This window comes from Prorops nasuta, unplaced genomic scaffold, assembly GCF_024137725.1.
Source record: "Prorops nasuta isolate Cenicafe-Biocafe unplaced genomic scaffold, Cenicafe_Pnas_1.2 PNAS00014, whole genome shotgun sequence".
Taxonomy (NCBI): Eukaryota; Metazoa; Arthropoda; class Insecta; order Hymenoptera; family Bethylidae; genus Prorops; species Prorops nasuta.
In genome coordinates, this window is record NW_027116811.1 from 5,933,006 (window position 1) to 5,957,009 (window position 24,004).

Sequence of the window (24,004 nt, forward strand, 5' to 3'; positions counted from 1 at the left end):
AACTGTTATAATTGCAATCTCAAAATACGATTAGGAAAATTAGGACGCAGTAATGATGTAGCAAAAGGGTATTATGTCTAGTCTTAATTGTGATAGCTTCAAATAATTTAACCAATTTTCACCACCATGTTACTATAAAAAATCTTACACAACATAGTATAAATCGTATAAAATAATTCCCAAAGAATTTTCCCCACCTGCACATATAAAACTTGAGCACACAATAAATTATATCCGATACTTTTATAAATTTTATTACTTTGCACTAATATTAACGATCAGATATTTTGCACTATTAGTAATATCAAACTTTACACACATACCTCTTACACCATAAGTTACTGTGGTCACATTACTCATAAATTAAAAGACAAATTCTGAGGTTCATTAATTGTGCTTATTTTGATTCCAATTGTTAATTTAATTTATTTAACATTTTCTATCAAGCGTTCGCCATAGAAAATTAGTTTGAGAATAACAGAATAATTTATATTATTGATATAAAATAATTTTATTTAACGCCAATATTAGTAGGCACGCTTTAGCGTACAAAAAGAATTGATTATTATTGTTCAAAAAGATCATATAATTGTTCTATTCAGTCAAAAATGCTGGTTAAAAACAAGAATCCGCTTGATCCTGATAATTGATCGATAATTCAAAGAAATATCAATCTGAAAAATTATACAGCGACCGGCTTTCTTAACACTCGTAAACGCTCAAGCATAATTTCTTTTTATTTTCACTTCGAATTAAAGGACTTTTTTCAGCATATGAAGGAAGCCATTGCAATTATGAACGTTATACGAGGAATAATTTTTATAGCTAGTTCAACTAGGGAATTGTGCCCTATCTATGAATATATTTGTATAGATCCGATATAAAACGTCAGTTTTTCAGTTTAATTTATTTAAATTTCTGTTGTATTGAACCATTTAAAAATTATCTCTGTGTAAAATGTGTATGTGGTAACAGATCGGCCCCTTTTGTCGTACGTTCACTGCAATGACATATAAAGAAGTAGACTTAACTATAGAGATCATCGTCCCCATCATCTTGGAAAGCTTGATCTCCCTGCGTTGTATCTTGGCTACCACCAGCTGCGTTTTGAGGAAATCTGTAATTATTGTTTTAAAACGTAAGTATATTACATCAATATTCTACTTTGTCAAATTTAGGGTCATAGCTTATTTCACTAAATTTAATAGTAATTATAATTCAGACTGAGTTTAATAGACTACCTGAAATTGGTACCAAAGCCTCTTGACTGCTGGAGAGTTTGTGCAAACATTTCATATTTCCGGATGTCATTATCAGAAACAGAACGCCGCGCGAACCTCATCGCTTCTTCGAAATGGGCTCGAGTTATTTCTGGTACTGGATCATCTTCATCCATCTGTTAAGAGTTCAGTTTTATTTACACATCAAGAAATAGTTTGAATTTCATTTATGTACATTACTAAATGTTTATAATTCAAATAAATATTACTTACGTCCATAGATATCGATGGATTGTTTGCCCGTTCTCTCTCTTTGCGAATTTCAGCTTCGATGCATTGTCTAATAGCTAATTTGCAGGCTCGTTGACAAATCTCAGTCAAGTCAGCACCGGAAAAGCCATGAGTAACTTTAGCTATGTAGCCTAAATCTACGTCCTAGAAGAAGTAATAAATATATAAATTAGTTGTACCTTATGGTGATTTTCGTAGAACAATTTTATTAAATAATTATGTAATTTTGCATATTGGATAAATTTAGAGGATATGTACCTTGGCCACAGGTGATTTTCGTAGATTTGCTCTGAAAATTGCTTCTCGTGATTTCTCATCTGGCAGTGGGATATAAATTAGCTGATCTAATCTTCCAGGTCGAAGGATAGCTGGATCGATGATATCAGGACGATTCGTGGCCCCTATGATAAACACATTTTTCTTGGCACCCATACCGTCCATCTCTGTTAAAATCTGATTGATAACGCGATCAGCTGCGCCTCCAGCATCTCCGACATTACCCCCACGAGATTTTGCGATAGAATCCAATTCATCAAAGAAAAGTACGCAAGGAGCTGCAGATCTTGCCTAATGAGAGTTCAGTCATAATTATACAAATGTGTACAAAATTTAACTAATAAGCATTATATTTGCAGAATGAAACTTACTTTATCAAAAACGTCTCTAACATTAGCTTCTGATTCACCAAACCACATAGTAAGTAATTCAGGTCCTTTAACCGATATAAAGTTGGCCTGGCATTCATTAGCAATGGCCTTAGCTAGTAAAGTTTTACCACATCCTGGTGGTCCATAGAATAATACACCTCTAGATGGTTGCATTCCAAATTTCAAGAACTTATCCGGATGCTCAACTGGATACTAAAATTATAAAGTTAAATTAAACACTCATTTAAAAACTGCTTTATCAGACAACAACCACTTCAAGTACCTGAACCAATTCTTGGAGCTCCATCTTAACATTTTGCAAGCCACCAATATCATCCCATGTAACAGTTGGTACTTCAACAATAGTTTCTCTGAGTGCACTAGGACTACTTTTGCTCATAGCATACTTGAAGTTCTCCATAGTGACTGCAAGAGAAGACAATACTTCTGCATCTATATGATCATCCTCCAAATCTATCAAATCCATCTTTTCACGAATTTGTTGCAGAGCTGCTTCTGAGCACAATGAAGCTAAATCAGCACCTACATGACCATGTGTTTCTGCAGCGATCTGAAAATTCATTTACCAATTTATTAAATTGTATAACTTCGACGAAATAAACATCGAGTAAATTAATTTGATTTTTATAATGATATTATAAAATCATGCCAACCTCTTCTAGTTCAACATCATCGGCAAGCTTCATATTTTTCGTATGTATTCGTAGAATTTCCAAACGGCCAGTTGTATCTGGGATTCCAATGTCAATTTCGCGATCGAAACGACCAAAGCGACGGAGTGCGCCATCGATACTATTAGGTCGATTTGTAGCTGCCATTACAATAACATGGGAGCTTTGCTTCATTCCATCCATTAAAGTTAGTAGTTGTGAGACTATACGTCTTTCTACTTCACCTTGTGTCTAAAATAAAGTTAATTTAACTGCATGGCTCTTGTTTATTTATAATTATTAATTCTACAAAATGTTTAATTATGCAAAATAAACCTTTTCTCGTTTGGGCGCAATCGCATCTAACTCATCAATGAAAATAATAGCAGGAGAATTTTTTTCTGCTTCCTCAAATGCTTTACGAAGATTGCTTTCAGATTCTCCAGCAAGTTTACTCATAATTTCTGGACCTATTAAGAATTTAAATTAAATCAAGCTGTAGTTAAATATTATAAAGAAAACGATTGGAGTAAATTTTTTATGTTATTCTGTACAAACCATTAATGAGGAAAAAGAAAGCACCAGTCTCATTGGCAACCGCACGAGCGATAAGAGTTTTTCCTGTGCCAGGTGGTCCATATAGTAAAATACCACGTGGTGGCTTTACCCCTATAGCTTTAAACAAAGATGGATGTCGTAGAGGTAATTCTACCATTTCTTTAATTTGTGCCAGTTGCTTTCTGACACCACCAATATCATCATAACCAACAGTGTTGGAGGCTTCTTCCTCCTCCTACAAATAAATTATAAAATAAACAAAAATCTCTAATGGTTTCACTTAATTACACATTAATAATTTAAATTTATATCAATTTAATTTTAAATTACCTCTCTTTTAATTGGGTCTCCTTCACAGTGTATTACTGTATCAGGAGCAACAATACAAAATGGGCCAGGATCAGTTTCCACAACTTTGAATTCTACAGCACGCATACCTCCACGTACAATAAAGTTGTCGTCTCTATGAATTGGACGATATGCTTCCAAGAAGTATGGTTTTAAATATACTTCAAATAAATTTCTAAAAATGAATACATGCATAATCATTCAATTAAAATACATAAATTTAATTCCAAAGTTAGAAGATAATATGAAATTTACCCTGTGAGACCTTGAACAGTATCATCTATAGGCAGGACATGAATACGCTTGCCATACTTAACCTCTGGACATGCTTGCACAGATACAACATCACTTAAACGAACACGTAAATTATTTCTGACCACACGGTTCATTCGAATTTTCTCATCTGGACATGTTTCATCAGATAATACAATGCAAACTGTCTCCTTGCGCCTCTTTCCCTTCAATAGTACTGTATCACCTCTGAACAATTGTAACTCATCCATTTTGTTCTGGGAAAGAGCGACCACTGAATTATCATCAGCAAGAGCCTCATCGACTAAAAGTCTGTTTGGCCTATCCTTTTTGCGCAGAATAGCTGTTGCCAGATCCTCGCTAGAAGAAACATAATTCTCATTATTTCAATTAATTCTTTAAGGTTTAACATTAATTTATATTAATTGTAGACATTGTTGCTATAAACCTGTCCATGGTTAATTAGTGGAATGAAAAGCCTTGTACATAACCAGCTGATTTTTATGAATTACATCTATCAGGAGACTTTTATAAATTCGATAGTTTCACTACATTCAAAAGAGTACGTGAGAATATAATGGGTCACCATTTCAATCGTTCATTAAACTACCGATGAAACCCCTTTGTCACGTTTAACCCGCCGCCTCCACAATAGAAGGATAAATAAAAATATTTAGTCACTTCTTATCAAGTATTTTCGGAAAAATGATGGCCAAAGCTGATAATATTTTATCGTTGGAGTAAGGTAGAACTTTAAACTCAAAAAAAAATTGGTGAAATATTGAAAACAAAGTACGCGTCGACATGATGACAACGTAAAATTGGGACCGACTATTTGTGATTTGTGAATCTTTACTAGTTTCTTCAGAATTTATTAAGAGCAAAATTAAATTTTACTAAAATTCAAACATCTTTCGATTATATTTACTTACCTTTTGGAGTCACCCATTTTTCAATTGGTTTTTACAAAGGTTTAAAAGCGTAACGTTTACAATTCCTACCAATTCCTTCTCAAGAATATGCAATCAGTCACCCAGCCAATCCAGTGAATATCATTCGAAACTGTCATGGCACTTGCAGTGTTGCCACATTGCAGGATTTTTAAATAAGCTTGACAATTGATCCGATTGGCTGATTCACCCAGCCAATCAACATGTGACTCGTGTGGTTTTTCGGGACATTTCGGGTTTTTCTCCCCACATTTTCCATAGTTGTCCACAATTGTCCTTCCTGAATCCTAATACCTTTTTATGATTTTGTGAACCCGCAATCTAAATTCTGAATATATTTGAATTCGAAAATTTGACAAAATCAACTGTATGAGATGAACTATCATTGTTTTAACTCGTAAATCCTAATTTACTTATCGCGAATTCGAGTACCTGCACTGGTGAGCACTGAGAATATCTCTATCCTCTGCTTTCATATTAATAATAAAAAGATAGAGATACACTCAGTATGCACTGGTATGCACCGGTGCAGGTCTCCGAATTCACGATTAATCAATCACAATATATTTTATTACTGTGCCGTACTGACGTACAGTGTACACGACACCTGTTGTGTAAGAATTCGGACACTGACTCTTATAAGATAAATACAGAAGACAGAGGCAAAGAACCAAAACAAGAAGTTTTTTTGTTTAGGATGACCTGTGAAAAAAAACATAAGAAAAAATCATTAGGGACAAAAACAGCAACGGCTTCAATTGTTTAAAAAAAATATGTTTAGATAATTTTTTTTCATCCGGCACAAATTCTTATATAGACCGAAGGTAAAAATATGCAAGATAAAATCACATGGTATATACTTCTTTCATACGAATGCAAGGTTTTCGCCTTATTGTTGTTATGACTTTTTAGAATGCAAATAAAAAAAATTCAAACTTGTGTTTGAAAATATCTCGAAAGCAACTCTAAAAATATATAATGAAAAAAAAGGTTACCGTATTTAAAAAGGGAATATTGACTTTTCCATGACTTTTGTTAGTATGATCAAGATCAGGTTTGAAATACATACTACAATTATGGATACATTTTTTTTTAAAAAAGAAGAAATTAAGTACTCTACAATTTTTGCGGAATATTTAGGTGTCCCAGATTTTTCCCTATTAACGAAACTGGTTCCGATGACGTAAAAATGGTCAATCTTACTTATTACCAGGGCTAGAAAGAATTATCTAGTCATATATATATTTCTATTAAAAAATGTTTAATTTTTTAGGGCCTTTAAAAGTACGTACTACGAAGCACTATATGGGAGAACCAGATTATTTTAAAGTCAACAATAAATCATTTAGCTTTAAAAATAATTTTCGTCCTATGCTTATTGTTTCTTTCCTTCACCATCCTTTAATTGAGGGATATGTAATGGATCTACTGCTTTAAAACCGAAGTAATGCAAAATTAAATTAAATACTTAACTTAGTAATATACTTGAAAAAATTAAAAAATTTTTAATATTTATCGTAATATAGGAGAATTACTTACATAATATAATTTCGGCGAATTTTTTGTATGATTATTTTTGAACTTAAATGTTCTTACGATAAATTACTCCCCCCTTACCCCTTCTTCAAATACTGTTTCCCTACAAAGAAATATAGTCGGGGAGAAATAGCATTTGAATTTCCACTTCGTGTTATAGAGAATTATAATTTTTTTATGTATAGTTTAGAACGTCCTTAAAGAGCTCCTAAAGTCTCGAACACGAAGGAGGTCGGGAAGGTTATTATTAATTAAAAAAATGTTGAAAAATGCGTTTCTTTCTGGTTTAACTTAAATAACTCGCTTATTATTAATCGTATCAAAAAATGTGTCAAATAAAACTTGTTCGTAATTAAATTTTCAATAAGATAGGCGGGATTTAAAAAATCAATTTGTTTTGTTTATTTTTAAAATCATTAATGAAGTACAGGAAGTGGAGAAAAGTTTAAGTAGTGAAAAACCATATAACAAATGCTTGATTGCTACTGAAAGTTCACTAGAAGGTGTCTTTTAGTTAGTAGAATTTGCTATAAAAGCCATTTTTTGATATCTAAAAAGGGTGGCCTATTGCAAAATTATTTATGTCAAAACTTTAAGTAGCTGCCAATTTTTTCCTGGCGGTCATAAATTAATGAAACCAATTGCTAAAAATTGGTATTAACGTTATTAACAAATGGTGTAAAGAGCATATTTTTCAATAATAAACAAAGCATTTTTTAATTGAAAAAACCCGTTGCTATCGTCCGTATTTCAGCAACTATTGGATTTTAACAATTGCAATAAAATGCATTGTAATGTTTATAAAAAACCATGAATTTAAAAAAAAATCATGGAGATTGGAGCAGTAGAAGCTGAGATCATCAAGTTTTACTTCACGGTGCACTACGTCGAAAGTATTTGACCTTTCGACCTGAAATTTGGCACAGTAGTAGTGCACATATCACCCTATCACCTAAATTTTTTTCTTAATCTTCCGTTCAATTTTTCTTGTTTGCAGCGAAGAAGAATCTGTTAGAAATCACGCGCGCGGTGGTAGCGATCTCCTCGCTACGTGGCGCGGCGGTGGGGGTAGCGCGTGAACAGTGGAGGGAGGCGCGCTGGAGATATTAAACAACTTAATTGAAAAATTTATTTCTACATAACCAAAGGTTGTAGATGGATAATTTTTTTTAATTGTGTATCATTTTTTCCGTACTTTCCAGCAATATTTATAAAAAATTTATAAGAATACGGCAAGTGTCAGAAAACTATGCTTTTTAACTTATTTGTAATTTTCCAGAATTTCGATATAAAGTACAGACATGTTTTTAAATTGCAGTTAAATATCATATGTATATTTAACTATGCAATTTAAAAACATGTCTGTACTTTATTTCGAAATCCTCTGCAAACAAGAAAAATTGAACGGTAGATTAAGAAAAAAATTTAGGTGATAGGGTGATATGTGCACTACTATATACTGTGCCAAATTTCAGGTCGAAAGGTCAAATACTTTCGACGTAGTGCACCGTGAAGTAAAACTTGATGATCTCAGCTTCTACTGCTCCAATCTCCATGATTTTTTTTAAATTCATGGTTTTTTATAAACATTACAATGCATTTTATTGCAATTGTTAAAATCCAATAGTTGATGAAATACGGACGATAGCAACGGGTTTTTTCAATTAAAAAATGCTTTGTTTATTATTGAAAAATATGCTCTTTACACCATTTGTTAATAACGTTAATACCAATTTTTAGCAATTGGTTTCATTAATTTATGACCGCCAGGAAAAAATTGGCAGCTACTTAAAGTTTTGACATAAATAATTTTGCAATAGGCCACCCTTTTTAGATATCAAAAAATGGCTTTTATAGCAAATTCTACTAACTAAAAGACACCTTCTAGTGAACTTTCAGTAGCAATCAAGCATTTGTTATATGGTTTTTCACTACTTAAACTTTTCTCCACTTCCTGTACTTCATTAATGATTTTACAAATAAACAAAACAAATTGATTTTTTAAATCCCGCCTATCTTATTGAAAATTTAATTACGAACAAGTTTTATTTGACACATTTTTTGATACGATTAATAATAAGCGAGTTATTTAAGTTAAACCAGAAAGAAACGCATTTTTCGACATTTTTTTAATTAATAATAACCTTCCCGACCTCCTTCGTGTTCGAGAATTTAGGAGCTCTTTAAGGACGTTCTAAACTATACATAAAAAAATTATAATTCTCTATAGCACGAAGTGGAAAAAGTGCTATATTTTTGTGCCATTTCTCCCCGACTAATAAGCTCTTGCGATAAGAGATAGCTATAAGCATACACAGTAAAATATAGAGGGTTCCACTAAAAAAATCAATTAATTTGAAACCTAAAAAGTAACCATCACTTTGAGCGTACGGTTCTTTTATATAAACGTAAACATTCCTTTCAGCGGTTTATTATCATTTTCACCTGCATATTTTTTTTTATCATTGATAGTTAACATAATTTAGACGAATATATACTTGCTGGAACATCTTATTATAGGGAAATGGATTCAAACTGAACATTTTGTTTTGTATACTTATAAAATGTTTATCTTTCTAGAACAATATGTTATACTTTATCATCTAATTAATACAAAACTATTGAGTTTTGACATCAAATCGGTTTACAAAATATATTTGTAACACTGGTCATCTTCTAACTTTTAATATATATGGAAGGGATCAATATTTTCATTAAAATTACAGATTTGAGATATACGACAGGGCAATGCATAAATATATAATACATATTTATTGATAACAAATACACAAATAAATTCCATGTTTATATCTGCCAATATTAATGTTTCGGAATTCTTCAGCATTTCGCCGAATTTTGTAAAATTTATTCTTAGAATGGAAGAATTCTTATGTCATGCTATAAAATATTTGTCTACAATTTGTTTCAAGCTAAGACTTTGACATATAATGACATCCTATGAATGACTATAGCTATGAATAAGGTCTATTTTATTTAAATGAAGCGAAGATTTTTTTGAGGTATCATTGTTGCAAATACATTATCACCTACTTTGTTGTCAGGAACCTTCTACGTATTTCTATTTTCAATCATTGCTTACTTTCTGGTTTAAATAAATATATCTTTTTGTTTATAATTCATTCAATATGGAATCTTCTAAATTATTCAACTTATACATCTACATAACTTTTATTGAAAATGGACTATTTAAAAAAGACAAAAATAACCTCAGCTCCCTTAAGAACTTAACTGAGTAAGAAACAATCAAGACTAAATGAAGCTAAGAGCTGCGATAAAAATTTCTACATGGATATAACAATACAATATGCAAAGAGTAATGCATACTAATCATGCAAATTGGAACATTTTCAATTCTCCAAGCGCTCACCGCGAAAATTTATATTAAAACTAATTTACAATTAGTTATACTAAATACTGTATGTTTACATAAATACTATGATATGTTGATTCAGTACACGTATCAAAGTGAATCAGTTTCCAGTTTTAGAGATAAAGCTATAATAATGAAATAGAACTGTATTTAACGAAATGCGTTAATACGATTGTTAATAATTCTAGTGTCCTACTTGTTTTGGCCTCTGATTCACCAAACAGATACACTGTATAGATAGTCAAATTATCAATACATTCATAAATCATCAGCTTTTCCCTTCACTGAAAGCATTGACGATCTTGGTAAGGCTTTCATAAGTTCCCGTCACGAAACCCAGCAATCCAATGAACACTATCATAATGTCTTTTGAAATGGTTAATTTACCCAAGCGAGCATCTTGATATCTCACCACCATTTCGATGATCGGAGGGAAAATTAATGCCAGTGCTGTACTACTTACAGCACCGACCAATGATATAAATAGTCCCAATTGGGGTATAGCCTCTGCCAAAATAACTGCAATTGTTATCATTATTATCACTAAGCCAAATATGTTACCCTTATTATTGACAATATAAAATAGATTTTACTTACACGTAACTAAACACAGAGCAGATCGAAAACCAATTTCCATTACGGTCGGCCATTTGAATGGCCCAAATTGTTCCACCACTTTGGGCCACATAATGGCCACTGGGACGTAAAATTGTAGAGAATAGGTCAATAAAATGCTCAACGAGATAGCCAGTTTTATACATTGCGGTAGACTGAAAAACAAATTTTTTTTAAAATTAATAATTCTTTAAAACAGAATCATTATCGACGTATAAAACCAATGCGAAACTAAATGGACCTATTTTTTCTAATAGGAAATTCATGCAGTTATAACAAGCAGATAGACAATGTAAGACCAAATAGTTCTGGGGTAAACATGAAATATTTTTTAACACACTTCACTACTATATAAAAATTTATTAACCTTCGATAAAGGGCGTTCGAGTTTTGATCGGTCCTGTCATCACAATTATACGTTATAGTCAGTGCAAAGAATACATTTGTTTAAATTCTATTAATTCTCTAGGAAAACTTACACTTGATTGGATAAGAGATTCAAGGTGACGGACCCCATAACTTCATCACCATATTTTAAATAAGCTAGAAAGCCCATTAAAACAAACATAGTGCCGACCACTACCATACCGACATTCAGTACTCCTAATGTTCTATTAAAGTTGGAAGGCTTCTTCATCTCGTTTTTCAGGGGCAGTACCTGAATTTAATAAAAACGAAACATTAATCTTTTCTGATTTGTAATTTTATCACAAATTATACAAGATTTTCACTAACCAAGGTGATTCCTTCAAAGGAATAAATAACTGTTCCAAAGAACAGTGGAAGGTCGTTCCAATCCGCGACGTATCGTCTGGTGGAGATTGGTGGTAGGTCGTGACACATTATATAAATTGTCGCTACATAACCAGAGAAAATTAGAAAATTCGCTATAGATGAGATTGGCACCAAATATTTCAGATTCCTTATCCAGGTACTCAATAGTATAGGAATTAGCACTACAGCCATATGTTCCTGAACCGACATTTCGAATTTGTATACATCCAGGACCTGTAAAACAAAACTTTCATAAATTTCGTGAATGATTTAAGGTCGATTTATAATATAGAGAACCGGACCGGTACTGTGTGCACCAACCGACCCATTACTTAAAGGAGTATAGAAGTAATTTTACACTCTTTCAACCAATATATTGTGGATGGCGCTGTACCGGTTTGATGCCGTGTAGTATAAATCAGCCTTTATTCATAAAAAGGTAAGCAGTAAAAAGGAAAAGATGATTACCTGCTTCATATTTTTGGCAATAAAGACAAAATAAACACAACAAAATCCTAGCTGCGTGACACAGAGAAATACATTAACCAATTTCCTGTAATAGAAATTAAAAAATGCATGAAATGATAACATTAAATAAAAATTAAATTAATAAATAATAAATGGGGTTTTTACAATGTTGAAAATTAATTTAAAACACTCAAGTGGGCTAAGACGTTGTTTACGTAATATACATTCTTCGACAATGATTCGAATCGTTATTTATTGAATTAATCACCTTATTAGCACTGAGTATTTTCTGAGCCTAATTGGTCCGGTTGCAAAACATAATTCTACCGTTCCAGCAAATCCTGGTTGAAAATCAGCATCCCCTACCCTTCGTTTCACTTCTTCATTGCATTGAAGCTAAAATTGAAAAAGAAAGATATTAGTACACAAAGAAATTATTACACAAATATTAAAAAAAAAAGAATTAAAATAAATGTTTAAATGATTGGAAACGTTCTATTTTTAACACTGATGAAACAAGATCTGATCATAGGGTAGAGATGACCAAGACAAAAATATTGAAAAATTCCACAATTGTACAAGGTATGAAATAATATTTATAAATAGAGAAGAAGAGGAAGAAAAAGAAGGAAAGTTGTGGTCAGAGATAAGAAAAAGTAGCCTCTTGACTAAAAACCAGTCCATGTATCAGAAGATGTCGCCTACGCCAGGTGCGAAATTAGGAAAAAGGGAGGAGCAGAGGCTTCTTTTTAAAAAATGAAAATGGTTAAATGAGAGACAAATAGAAATAAATACGTACGAGGATGTGCTGGGCATGAACGCAGATGACACCGAGAAAGATCGTCAGGGGGGGTGCCAATAAAAGTCCAGCATGTTTAAAAGCATCCCCCAATGCAAAAATTCCCGAACCAACGTTACCCTTGAATAGGTGCATCATGGTTTCCAGATACCTGAAGAGTAGTTCAATTGCCAAATGTTAGTAATCTTTTTTATCATTCCTTTTTTGCGGCTGATATTTCTTGGCAAAGAAATAATCTGATATTCTTAAGGAGTCTTACGTCATTTCTACCCAGGGAGAAGCCTAAGAGGAATTTTTTCTGTACAAAGAATTTTGCTTACGAGGTAGGATGATGAACTCCCATGCCATGTTCGTTGACAGCTGCAACCGTTCCGCCGTTTTTTTCCACCATGATAATTGGGTCTTTCGACTGGAAAGCTCCATAAGTACTTCCGTTCCTGTAAAAAAATTATTTTTGTAAAAATTTGAAATTTTTACAATCGTATAGTACCTTTGATCAATCGTACGATTTTGATACACGTATTTTTCTTACTGATATTACGTATATTTTTCTTATCTTATTCCGAAATGCTACCGATTCCTATCAGAAAATATATAAACTTATTCTGTTGTCACATGCACCATTATAAATCTATTAATCATGTTGAATAATATCGTTAGATAATTCCAAATGTGATGTAATTTAAATCTTAACTTTAATCTACCAAACAGAGATTTATCAGGTACCATTATTATCTAAATTCTTCGAATTTCTGGTTTTATTCCACTCGACCTTTTCGCTTTATCGCCGCAATGATTACCAAAGCATTGATCAACTTGTATAATCTATGCTCCATTACCGACTCTGTTAGTAGATAATATATTGGTGCTCATTTTCATGACTTACCTATCTCTTTCTCTCTCCTAACGTATTTATATTTATATAGCATACAGGAAGCTAAAAGTACAACAAACAGAGACAGAGATACGCGACAAATTTTTCCAAAGACCAAGAATATTATTAGAAGCTATAAATTATATTTTGCGGTCAGCACAGGAAAAAATAAAACTAAGCTTCCTGTTGCGCCACACCGGGCCGATTAATTCCGCAGATAAACAAAGATTTATCATTATTTACAGAAACGACATTGCAATATGGGGCAAGACAGTTTCTTCTTCCTGGAAAAATTAGCAGTGGTCTCTATGCGAAAAAGTTATGTAAGCAATGCGCGGGAGAATTTTATCTCCAGGTGCTGATCGTAATAGGTTTTTTTATCATTAAAGCCTGTTCCATGAAGATTTTAACGATCCCACTTTAAAAAGAGCCAATAATTACGCGAATGATTCGTTCCAATTACTGCCAGAGCGACAATAACATCAAGCAAGTGTTAACGACGAGCTTGAAAAAATCTTCTTGGAAAACATGGGTAATCCGAGATCATTCATGGCCAATTACCCGTATGGTTCTTTGAACGAGGTTTCATCTCCGAGTTGTTGGTTCTTTTTTGAGGTAGCGTTGGGACTCGTTTGCAATTCCATCTGTAAAGAAAGGCCAATTAATAAATGTGTACAGAATTACATAGAAAAAAAGAATAGTGAAAGTAGATGAAGGATAAATATTAGATTTTGTCCGTGGTATGTGTATGGAGAGATAGAGAATAGACAGGTAGAGGAAGCGAGATGGGGAGAGAGAAAGAGATATGTATAATGCCACATAGCAAGAAGAAGAGAGACAGACAATTGTGACGACCGAACGAAATAAACTTTCTAAGAAGTGCGAACGTAATATAATGAACCGATGACGTATGCCAGTGGACATTTAATTTTCGCATAAGCAAAACATTATTTAGTGGGCCGATACCCTAGGCAAAGAGTCAAACTTGGACCGAATGCTCCAAATAGTCTCTGGCCAGTCTTGATAGCGTGCCAACTAAATTTAACCAACGGTTACAAGAGGAATCGTAACAGGATTATCGAGTAGTGGATATTCTTCGCTCTACTATATTATTCCTTATTTTTTTCTGTGTCTCTCCCTCTTCTTCTCTCCTGTCTTCCCTGCTTCTTCAACATTCCTCTAGCACGTGCCTCCATGATAATTCCACACACAAATATCAATACACGCCGTTTCTTCTTTCAGTAACGCTTATCAATACAGCTATACGTTCATCTCTCTCCATGCTGAATCCATCGTACAAACCGAGTCAACGAAAATGCAACGAAGAGCTCGATGCATGGTGCAGGTTTCGGAGTGACTCCAGCCTTGTTCGCAGGCAAGAATGCAATTGAAATAATCGAATGTGGCCGAGGAAGATCCGATCGGGCCCTGACTGGAATTTCCGGGACTCTTTTGATAAGCCATTTCATCGTAGTATCCGATGACACAGGCTCGCAATAAGCACGCCTCATATAATTCAATCAATGAACCGTAGAGTGAGTTTTTTTGTGCCCCCTCCTCTTTCCTTCCACCTCCACCACACCTTCCTCCTTCAGGTTTCAACTCTGGCATTCGCCTCTTGCATGTTAATAAGCTGCTTACCACCGTGCAATATTAAGGAGGATGGCAGCAATTCTCAAGCTTAATTTGTATTTAGGTGGGATGAAGTGGACGAAAAGGACGTAAAAAGCTCGTAGGTGTGCTAATAGTGAGAACTAGCAATTTCCTAGAGTTGAAATCACAACTATCCTAAAGCCACTCGTCGAGTAACACAGATGCCACTCTGGTTAATTTTAACTTTGTGTGAATTCAATTTAAGTGGATAATTTCGTGCCTGGTCGGTCCTCGCTAAGCTTTCGCAGATCTAATAATCTTGGTTAAATTCGTCCAAGAAAATAATCTCATTAACAACAACGTCGAATCTCTCTCTCTCTCTCTCTCTCTCTCGCTGTTCTCAGTCTGTTTCTCATACCCTCTCTCTCTCTATACATCTATTTCTCGAAGAGCAAGAGGCACACAGTCCCACGATAATTTACGCACAAGAGGTTCCTAGATAAAAACAAATCGCAATAGAATTAATGATACAGCAAAATGTGAACAGATTTGGATGAATAAAGTGGATACAGTGGAATTACCAGATCGTTAAGAGAATTAACGAATAGGATTAGGCTGATTGTTAGCTCTTCTCTAAACTGTGCTAATCAGGCATACAGGCACAGTTTGCCAATAATTATGCCAGGCCGGAAAGTCTGATTGTTCATTGGTAATGGCACATTAACCCATTAACCAATCATCGAGAGTCTGTAAAATGTGAACATATTAGACAGAGGCAATTTTCATGAATGCCACTGGTAGGTCGGTTGTTGGCGCGTATTAAAAGTTGGCGATAAATCAGCAACGGCCTTACAGGGTAGAGATAGGGATCTATACGATCGGAAAGCCGTGTGTATTTACCCGGGCTGAGGAATTGTTTTGCCGGCCCCGTGTAGGCCGGGTCGACAGCAGACAAAACAGAAATAGATCAGGAGAGGACAGAGGAGAGGAGGGAACTGTATCAGTGTGGCTACGAGCGTGTATGTCGTGTAGGCTAGGACAGGCCAGCGTCCACCTAGAAGAGGATGACGAAAAGGAGGAAGAAAAAGTAATAAAAAGGTGGAGCGGTGTGGTGGTGGCAGAAAAAGGGGAAGAAGAGGTGCAGAAGAAATACAAAAGTAGCGATAGCAACTTTTATCGGCCACGAACCGATCTAAAGCTAAGATTGCAAAACTCTCGAGCTATCTCGGTAGCCTCTACCGCCTTTCTTGGTCCCTTCAAGGACGCCTCGGTTTATTAATACCAATATGCTTCGCAGCAATATCGAAACAAACCTTTCGCATGGGTCGTGACACCTCCTGCACTCCCATTATGCTCACTGAGCTATATTCGCACCTACTCATCCTCCCAATCTCAATCGCCAAATAAGTCTGCTCCCTTTTTATCCAGCGTCCCGCTTTCTCCTTCGATCTTTCTCGCAATCTTGTAACCCCTGCTCCGTCGACTCTTCGTGTCTCTCTTCTTTCAGATTCTCTTCAAACAAATTCACAACTCGTCCAATTGTCTCTTCTCGTCCAACGTACACTTTCCAACAAATTCGTGAAAATACCACGATTTCACTGCTCATTGGCATTGATGCTAATTATTTCCTCCAGTGGCCAGAGCACAACAGGTTTTCAGCGAATAAAACTGAAACGCGCGTTTCTGAGGTCACAGGAATACCTTTAGTTGTATGTATAATTCATGATAGCGTTCGACGATAATGTTCGAAGGTCTAGGAACTTTAGCGTACTCGAACGTATCTGTGTACGTTTACAGTGTGTGTGTGTACGTGTGTATGTTTTGTTCGTATCACAACACGATAAGAGACGTCCTGTAGAAAAAGGAGAGTGTGTTAGTAATGAATAAACTGTGTACAAAGAGTAACGTTAATAAAGTAGATAATGTAGAGTTTGAAAAATAAACAATAAACACATGCTAGCAGGTGCCAGTGAAATGCCTCGTGTGCAACCAAATTGGCTACACGAGGTGCGAGAATCAATAAAGTTCGCATTAATACGCTCTCATCGGCGATTCGGTATTGAACAATAAAACAAAAATAAATCAACAACTCGCTAAGTGGATAATCGTACCTTGGGACAATAATTTGTTTGAAAGAGAAACAATATGATTTATGCGATCATTCACGTTTTTCCTGTGTGCTCAGCTGAGCATCGACTAGTAGCGAGCGCTTGTCTAGACGTCTGTATCGGTATCTCTTCGGCCAGAGCTATCTCGTTTTTTTTCACTAGCTCTATTCTCATTGCGGAACAGTCGATATTCCGTGCACAGTCACGTGACGAAAAATTGATACATTTTTTCCTAGAACAGTAGTAAATCCATGTACAGACACATGTCGAAACTTTGATATTTTTCCAGCGTTTTTCCCATGCTGGACAGTGGAAATTTTATCGTGTCGCAGTAGTGTCTCGATTCGTCCAGTCGGCTGCTCGTAGAAGCGTGGAAAATGCGAGTGTCGGTGTTCGTACGAAAATCCTGCTTCTTGCTGTCTCCATCAGCCTTCCTTTTTCGCTTTATCCACTGAGTCGGTGCATAATGCAATAGGACCAGTGAAACATCGAGATATTTTGCAAGATCCTTTTTCACTCTGGACACGGTTATCTAAATTATGTGCTGATTTGCGATTCGTGGAACTTGTGGGCAAACAATAAGATATTTCTTTTAGTATATTCGATCACTATCGCGCTAAAACTTCGTCGTATAAAAGTGATGCGAAACTTACGATAAGGAGTGCAGAGTTGGAGGAATTTCCTAGTTACCATTGTAGCGATGGTAGATAGCAATAATGATTTCCTCAATCATCGAACTTCGGTATCCTCGTGCCAGCCAATTAATTGCGACAATTCTACAATGATCTCTCTCGTCCATTATTACCTCGAGGCCTCTGTCACCTCGTGCTTGGGAGCTTGAGCACTCCTCAACGAGAAAATTCCACGCAACAGGATTAATTCTTCTCCTTACGTATCATTGTATTTATGAGTTCGGGAACTCTCAAAAGTCACGCGAGGAAAATTCCATTCATTGGGATTAATGGATTTTCCTCGACCCTTTTCGGTTTGTTCGTTCTTTCTGCTGAAAGAGACTTGTAAAAAAGTCATGTAAGACAAAATTCCACATGTGGAAATTAATTGTCCTTTACAAATTTTGTCCACTTTGGGATTGACAATTTAGATGCTCTAAAATCATGATAGAATAATTCTAACATAATTTACAATTTTCCTTAAAACTATTGATAAGCAATCTTCTTTGTCTGCCAGGACTCACAAATAATCACGTGGGTTAATATTTCATCCACAGAGTTGATCCAATTTTCTTTTCCACTTGTACTCGATAGTTTGGGAAAATCGGAAAATTGGAGGAAAATTCCACTTGCAACGATTAACGAATTTTCCCCAAAATTCTCGCTTTGCGTTTTCTTTGCCCTTGAGAAAACCCATGAGTTATGCGAGAAAAATTCCATCGATTGGAATGAACGAATTTTCTCCAAAGCTTTTCATCTCGTTTCTTCTTGTGAAAAGCAACGTGAGACAAAATTCCAGGAATCGGTATCAACGAACGTCTCGAGTTTTTTCCATACTGCCTCCTCTTACTCAAGAGTTCAGTAACACGAGTCATGCTTGGAAAATTCCATTCATCAGGATCAACGAATTTTCCCTGGTTTTTCTCCATTCGATCGCCTCGTACTCGAGAGTTCAGGGACTCTCTATAATTAAGCGAGAAAAACTCCATGTATCGTGATCAATGAATATTCCCTAGTTTTTCTCCTTTCCTTCCGTGTTGACCTAAAACGTGAGATGATTTTATTTAACGAAACTGTCGCAATAGGCTCGTTAGCAGTCTGCCTAAGGACATCTCGATATCCTTGAGGTACAGCTACGAGGAAACTCTCTTTTTCACACTTATTGCCATATTGAAAAGTGCACTGGTGCATAAACGTTGTTACTGGTTAATATGTATATGAATATACTATGTATAACATGCATCTCCATCTCACTCTCCCCCCCCCCCCCCCCTCTCTCTCTGGTTCTCCAATTATGCACATTGTGCGGATAAAAATACTGTGCCACATGACTAATCATGAGATTGCACGAAAAAAATCAATTTGCATCAAAGCCTTCGCTATTCCTGATCTCGGATGGAGGTGAAAAATTCTACCACATGTCTATTATTGTCGTTAATAAAAAAAGGATAAGAGGGGAGTATTGTAGTGTTGGTGAGAGGAAAAATCCCAGTTACACTTTGGTGCACTAATGACCCAAAAGAAGAAAAGTGGGAGAGTGTGTGATAAGGATAGAGGTTTATCTATTCATAATTTGGACACACAAAGCAATTGATTATACATTAATAATCAGAAGGACCATGGAAAATTTTCCAAGCAAATTCCACTGTCAACGTGTGCTGGGGTACAAAAAACGAATGCATAAATAATATAAAAATCAGTCAACCTCGATTATAGTAATTTGTATTATGTAATCAACGTAGCAGGGATTTAATTTAAAACAAGAATGGAATGTTTATGGCAAGAGTGGACTGGGAATGGTCAATGGTAACAATGCACTACTGAGATACACTTGAAATTACTGACAAAGACTGATAAAGATGTTGGAAAATAGAGGTAGTTATTAACGATAACGGTGTTTGGCAGTGTTAAGTCGCTGCCAGTCAGACGCAATTTGTGGAGAAAAAATTGGCTTTGACAAAAGGCACAGATAGAGATGCAGTTGAAGAGTGAAATAAGAGTGCTTTCGGCTCGGTGTAAGAAGAGTTTTTGATTGGCCCTAGTCTCTCTCTCTCTCTCCCTTCCCTTTCAGGCCCTTCAAAATGGTACCAATTTTCCTTCTAAGGTAATCAAAGTATCACTAAGGTCGAATTGGACATCATCGGATTAAATTGCCTTGAAAAAGATGAAGATTAATTAATATCAGCTATACACGTGATAGCGTTGTAACGCACAAAAGAAATAAACTAAATTTTCCACCTCTTAATTTGTGTATATAATATTTACAATACATATATATTATATTCACATATAATAATGCGACAACTTCTTCCAAACGATTGCCTTAAATAGCATCTTAGATAACTACTTTAAATAGAACTATTTCTCTCTCAAGCAACTTATAAAGAAACTTCGGCTGCTACAAATAATCCTCGCGTGTCGCAAGATTGACTATGCTGGCGCTGATTTGAATGACAGTACAATTATCAAAGTTCACCAGAAAAATTTGTCAAATGAGCGCCTGGCATTTATCAGCGATTAAACACAACTCGTTAATCGCGACTGGCAATCGTGCGAATGATTATCTTGAGAAAAAAACTTAATGCAAAACAAACAAAAACTCAATTCGGTTTAAGCCTGGTTGAAGTCTCCCGATCAGACGAGACCGCGCGCCTATCTTGTTCAAAAGTGCTTTTTCACTGAGCAATTACGTGGGGAGATAATTTTGCTTTTCGGTTTATCAAACAAAATTAATAATCGGATCCAGGGATACAAAATTAAGTAGGTGAGAGAGAAGATACGATTAATTTTTTGTTGGAAGGTTCAACCACCAAAACGGGATAAACAGAGTGATATTTTGTTTGATTTGCTTTTTTTCAAAAGAATTTTAGCAGTGCAAACATAACAATATACAGGTAAATGATGATATTTGTTCTAAGACTGGGCTAACATTAGACTTACAGACTTCAATTGTATACTCATTCCTACTGACGTTTCACGATAAGAATTAAAGTTTTTAACAAAGTACAGTAATTAATATTTAAATATATACAATATTGCGTAACTAGAAACTAAGTACGTTTTTAAAAAGTAACATTTGACTTTGAACAATTTTAATCGGGTCAGTCTGCAAGTTTAACGTTAATCGTACAAATTGGTAATTTAATTAAGAGGTGAGAAGTCGGAGAAGGAATAGAAACAAATGGTGAATTTTGTTTTGAAGAAAAATGAATTGGAGGAAAAGTAGGATTATTGTCTTACTTTGGTTGATCTTAGAAGAGTTTGGGCGTTTTTGAGTAGGTGGTAGTACAGGGGTAACCCATGAATGTTTCTCTGGCGTTAGGACACGTGCTCTGCTTGTCGGTTTCCACGCGACTGGCAAGACTAAGCGCGCCGGGTACACTCAGACTGTCGCCTCAGATTTTCAGCCGCCTTGATTTGTCTGCTCGACCATTCACGGCGCCTCTTGGCACCATGCTGTCCACCGCATTCGCCATCCCCCGCTCAAAGTACCTTTACCTCTTCTGCTCTCTTTATACTTTTTATCTTATCACAGAGCCGCAACCATTACCACCACCACCACAACGCAACCACCTTCATTCCATCCTCCTACTCCTTTTTTCGCTATCAATAACTCGTTCGTTTCTCGTCTCTGTTCACTATATTACATCTATCTCATATATACAATCTACAATAAAAAGTCAACTGTTAATGACAATCTATTTCAATAAACAAAAAAAGGGAAATCTTAATGTTTACTTCTCGAATCATACTTTATTACTCTTGTTTATATCTATAAAACTTTGTTCTGTAACAAAAAAATATAAACTTTCGACTGGTCCAACGAATGCTTAAAGTATTATCACAGAAGGAACATAAGTTTGTTGTTGTTAATGACTAATTAAGTAAGCAAAGGAACATAGTGTGAAATTAAAGTAGATTATATACTTAAGCCTATAAAAAAAATAATAATAATGATAAGAAATCCTTGTGGAAGACTCTGTGTCCTGGATAATAGAATGAGAAAAAAAAACTGTTAAGATAACAAATAAATTTTATGCAAAATAAAAAAAATTACCTACTTATTAATGAAGCGATAGTTAGAAGCTCATTTATTGTTATTTCTTCGGGGACCTACGATGTTTCGTTTTATTATCGCATTTAGAAAACAATAAAAATTTATCTCTTATTATACAGTAAAAAAAATTATTACCAATAGGCGGAAATGAATCCTCGTCGAAGTCAATAGATTCATCTGTATTATCCAGCAGCAGTGATGAAATAGCTTTAAGGGAAATGTATGGTTTAGCATATTTATATATATGAATATAAAGTAAAAAAAAACACTAAAACGCCGTGTTTACCTTTCGTTTTAGGTAGACGAAGAGGCCTCTCTGGGATCTGAAATATTATTTTAGTTAAGACATAAATTGAAGGAAAGTCTAAAAAAAACAAAAATATACAAAAAGAGTTATATTTACTGCAGTACTAGTCGATTTATTTATCTTGCTATAATCAATTATTGTCAAAGGCCTGGATGTCTTCTTTCTTTCTTCATCTTCATCTACGTATCGTCTTCCCATTAGATTAAGTTTACCAAAACTGCTTATTAAGCCTGAATGGGAATCAAATGAACTTGAAGAGCTGAAGAAATTGACAGGAGGTGATGATTCTTTTTTAATAGGGCAATGAACTCCAGACATCATAGTTATTCCCAAATGTTCACAGATGTGATCACTTATTGTATAAAATGAATAATAGACTTTGCTTTTGGTACAATATACAGTGGAATCTTCAACACTTTGGTGGAACTGTACAAAAATTATAGATATAATTTTTAAACTAAAAATACTGTTTCTATAGATTGTAATTATAGCATACTTCACATTCCCGGCCAGCAAAATAAGCAAATTCTTCTTTATTAAATTCATAGTCAGCAACTGTGTATGGTATTGCTGGTATACCATTTTTCTGAGCAGCAGCATTTCTTAGATGCATAAACAAATATTCCAACTCATAAATCTTGAATAGATCTGGGTCTATGCCTAAGATAAAAGAATATAATCTCAATGCTAATTCAAACAATTTATAAATATTAATTAGAAAAAACAAATTACCTGTTCCAGTAATCAACTTTGTAATAAGAGATTTAGCAGGTAAAGTTATTTTTTTAGGTACATAAATTGGAGGAACCTTTTTTTCTCCTCCTCTCAATTGCATGAAATTAGAGAACTTTTCAAACATTTTCCTGAAATCGTTTTCAACACCTGGAAGTTCTGGTGGAATTTTATGTGTTTCCTGACTTCTTTCCTTGGCTTCACGTCTGAAGCCCAATGGAATTTTAACTCCACAAATCTCATGATAAACATCTAAAACTCCTTCTTCAATAGAAAATTCAGCTAAAGTAAATTCAGCTGGAAAGTAATCAATCTTATTCTCTAATTGTCTCTCATAAAACCAATTGACATGAAGAATGAAGAATTTCATTTTTTTAAGTTCTGAAATATGAACAATGAATAAATATCATGATTGTAAAAAAAATTGAATGTTGATCAGCACCAAAAGTACAAAATACCATTGTTCTGTGCAGCTGTATTTACAATACTGCTAATATAGTATTTCATTTCTTCTATATATTTCTGCTTTAATTTTTCCTCGTATTCAACATCAGATATAGACTCTCCAAGTGTAGTCTTTTTTTCACTTGATTTCTGGCATTTTTCTTTGTCTTCCACTGATAAATTTTTGTAATAGCTCTTGTCAGCTGTGCTCAAACTCTATAGGGGTTTAAAAATGATCAAATTAATAAAATTTCTCTTTCTCTTCCACATAAGTCTATTAAGATATTACTTACCAACCAAGCCCTATGGCACCTTTGATCCTGCTGCACATCCTTCAATCCGTTTGGAAATTTTTCCCCTTTATTACACATTTGCTCCTTCCATTCTTGCATGAAAAAGTAAAAAGCATTTCTTCCTTTTGGTTTAGGCATAATGTTTTTGAATTAAATTCCTTTTTGTAACTAGTATCTTCCAACCGGTGTTTAAACGTTCGAGATTGTAATGACTGTATCAAACCAGTATCAAACTATCAAACAAAGATGGCATTTATAGTTTATGCTTTAACCTTGGGCGCATTCCGTTATTTACTGTGACTGTGAGTACTAGTAATCTATAGTTTGCGTGACATTAAATATAGCTTTTCAGTACTTGCAGTCAATAGAATAGCGGAACGGGGCCCTTAATGTATGTATGGGTAT

General features: G+C 34.7%; 3 protein-coding genes across 8 annotated transcripts; all 3 read right to left on the reverse strand.

The window, feature by feature from the left end:
* Nucleotides 1-888: 888 nt before the first annotated feature.
* TER94 (Transitional endoplasmic reticulum ATPase TER94) lies at nucleotides 889-5,075 on the reverse strand. Its single transcript, XM_066735608.1, has 12 exons — nucleotides 4,920-5,075; nucleotides 3,991-4,347; nucleotides 3,718-3,910; nucleotides 3,388-3,622; nucleotides 3,166-3,299; nucleotides 2,833-3,081; nucleotides 2,442-2,729; nucleotides 2,159-2,371; nucleotides 1,770-2,078; nucleotides 1,494-1,655; nucleotides 1,242-1,396; nucleotides 889-1,117 (listed from the first exon to the last, which is right to left on the reverse strand). Exons 1-12 carry the CDS (start codon nucleotides 4,934-4,936, stop codon nucleotides 1,027-1,029), a joined length of 2,403 nt encoding a protein of 800 aa, XP_066591705.1. The 5' UTR covers nucleotides 4,937-5,075; the 3' UTR covers nucleotides 889-1,026.
* Nucleotides 5,076-9,226: 4,151 nt separating this feature from the next.
* Nucleotides 9,227-21,404, reverse strand: LOC136778616 (proton-coupled amino acid transporter 1-like). 6 transcript variants are annotated; one of them, XM_066735612.1, is made up of 13 exons: nucleotides 16,301-16,813; nucleotides 15,569-15,734; nucleotides 15,406-15,482; nucleotides 13,956-14,038; nucleotides 12,841-12,957; nucleotides 12,521-12,671; nucleotides 11,990-12,117; nucleotides 11,722-11,806; nucleotides 11,215-11,487; nucleotides 10,959-11,137; nucleotides 10,847-10,879; nucleotides 10,462-10,634; nucleotides 9,227-10,383 (listed from the first exon to the last, which is right to left on the reverse strand). In XM_066735612.1, the coding sequence occupies exons 4-13, from the start codon at nucleotides 14,036-14,038 to the stop codon at nucleotides 10,133-10,135; spliced, it is 1,473 nt and encodes a 490-aa protein (XP_066591709.1). In that variant the 5' UTR covers nucleotides 15,406-15,482; nucleotides 15,569-15,734; nucleotides 16,301-16,813; the 3' UTR covers nucleotides 9,227-10,132. The 6 variants fall into 6 exon arrangements, with proteins under 6 accessions (XP_066591709.1, XP_066591710.1, XP_066591708.1 ...); XM_066735613.1 differs by lacking the exon at nucleotides 15,406-15,482; XM_066735611.1 differs by lacking the exons at nucleotides 15,406-15,482; nucleotides 15,569-15,734; nucleotides 16,301-16,813 and adding an exon at nucleotides 21,007-21,404.
* A 77-nt stretch (nucleotides 21,405-21,481) lies between these two features.
* Nucleotides 21,482-23,838, reverse strand: mael (maelstrom). The gene is made up of 9 exons (XM_066735616.1): nucleotides 23,600-23,838; nucleotides 23,321-23,522; nucleotides 22,863-23,243; nucleotides 22,627-22,790; nucleotides 22,227-22,556; nucleotides 22,110-22,146; nucleotides 21,959-22,030; nucleotides 21,828-21,879; nucleotides 21,482-21,752 (listed from the first exon to the last, which is right to left on the reverse strand). Exons 1-8 carry the CDS (start codon nucleotides 23,735-23,737, stop codon nucleotides 21,854-21,856), a joined length of 1,350 nt encoding a protein of 449 aa, XP_066591713.1. The 5' UTR covers nucleotides 23,738-23,838; the 3' UTR covers nucleotides 21,482-21,752; nucleotides 21,828-21,853.
* Nucleotides 23,839-24,004: the final 166 nt, after the last annotated feature.

What these genes read in the sequence shown, in the direction of transcription:
- TER94 (XM_066735608.1), bottom strand. An exon ending in AGCTCCAAGAATTGGTTCAG is followed by an intron (nt 2,372 to 2,441) that starts GTACTTGAAGTG and finishes TTATAATTTTAG; the next exon opens with TATCCAGTTGAGCATCCGGA. An exon ending in GGCTTTGGTACCAATTTCAG is followed by an intron (nt 1,118 to 1,241) that starts GTAGTCTATTAA and finishes CAATAATTACAG; the next exon opens with ATTTCCTCAAAACGCAGCTG.
- LOC136778616 (XM_066735609.1), bottom strand. Translation starts at nt 16,369, where the DNA reads ATGAGTAGGTGCGAATATAGCTCAGTGAGCATAATGGGAGTGCAGGAG. An exon ending in TGTCACGACCCATGCGAAAG is followed by an intron (nt 14,039 to 16,300) that starts GTTTGTTTCGAT and finishes CTTTCTTTACAG; the next exon opens with ATGGAATTGCAAACGAGTCC. An exon ending in AAATACTCAGTGCTAATAAG is followed by an intron (nt 11,807 to 11,989) that starts GTGATTAATTCA and finishes TTTCTATTACAG; the next exon opens with GAAATTGGTTAATGTATTTC.
- mael (XM_066735616.1), bottom strand. Translation starts at nt 23,737, where the DNA reads ATGCCTAAACCAAAAGGAAGAAATGCTTTTTACTTTTTCATGCAAGAA. An exon ending in ATAAATCGACTAGTACTGCA is followed by an intron (nt 22,147 to 22,226) that starts GTAAATATAACT and finishes ATAATATTTCAG; the next exon opens with ATCCCAGAGAGGCCTCTTCG. An exon ending in TCGTCTACCTAAAACGAAAG is followed by an intron (nt 22,031 to 22,109) that starts GTAAACACGGCG and finishes TTTCCCTTAAAG; the next exon opens with CTATTTCATCACTGCTGCTG.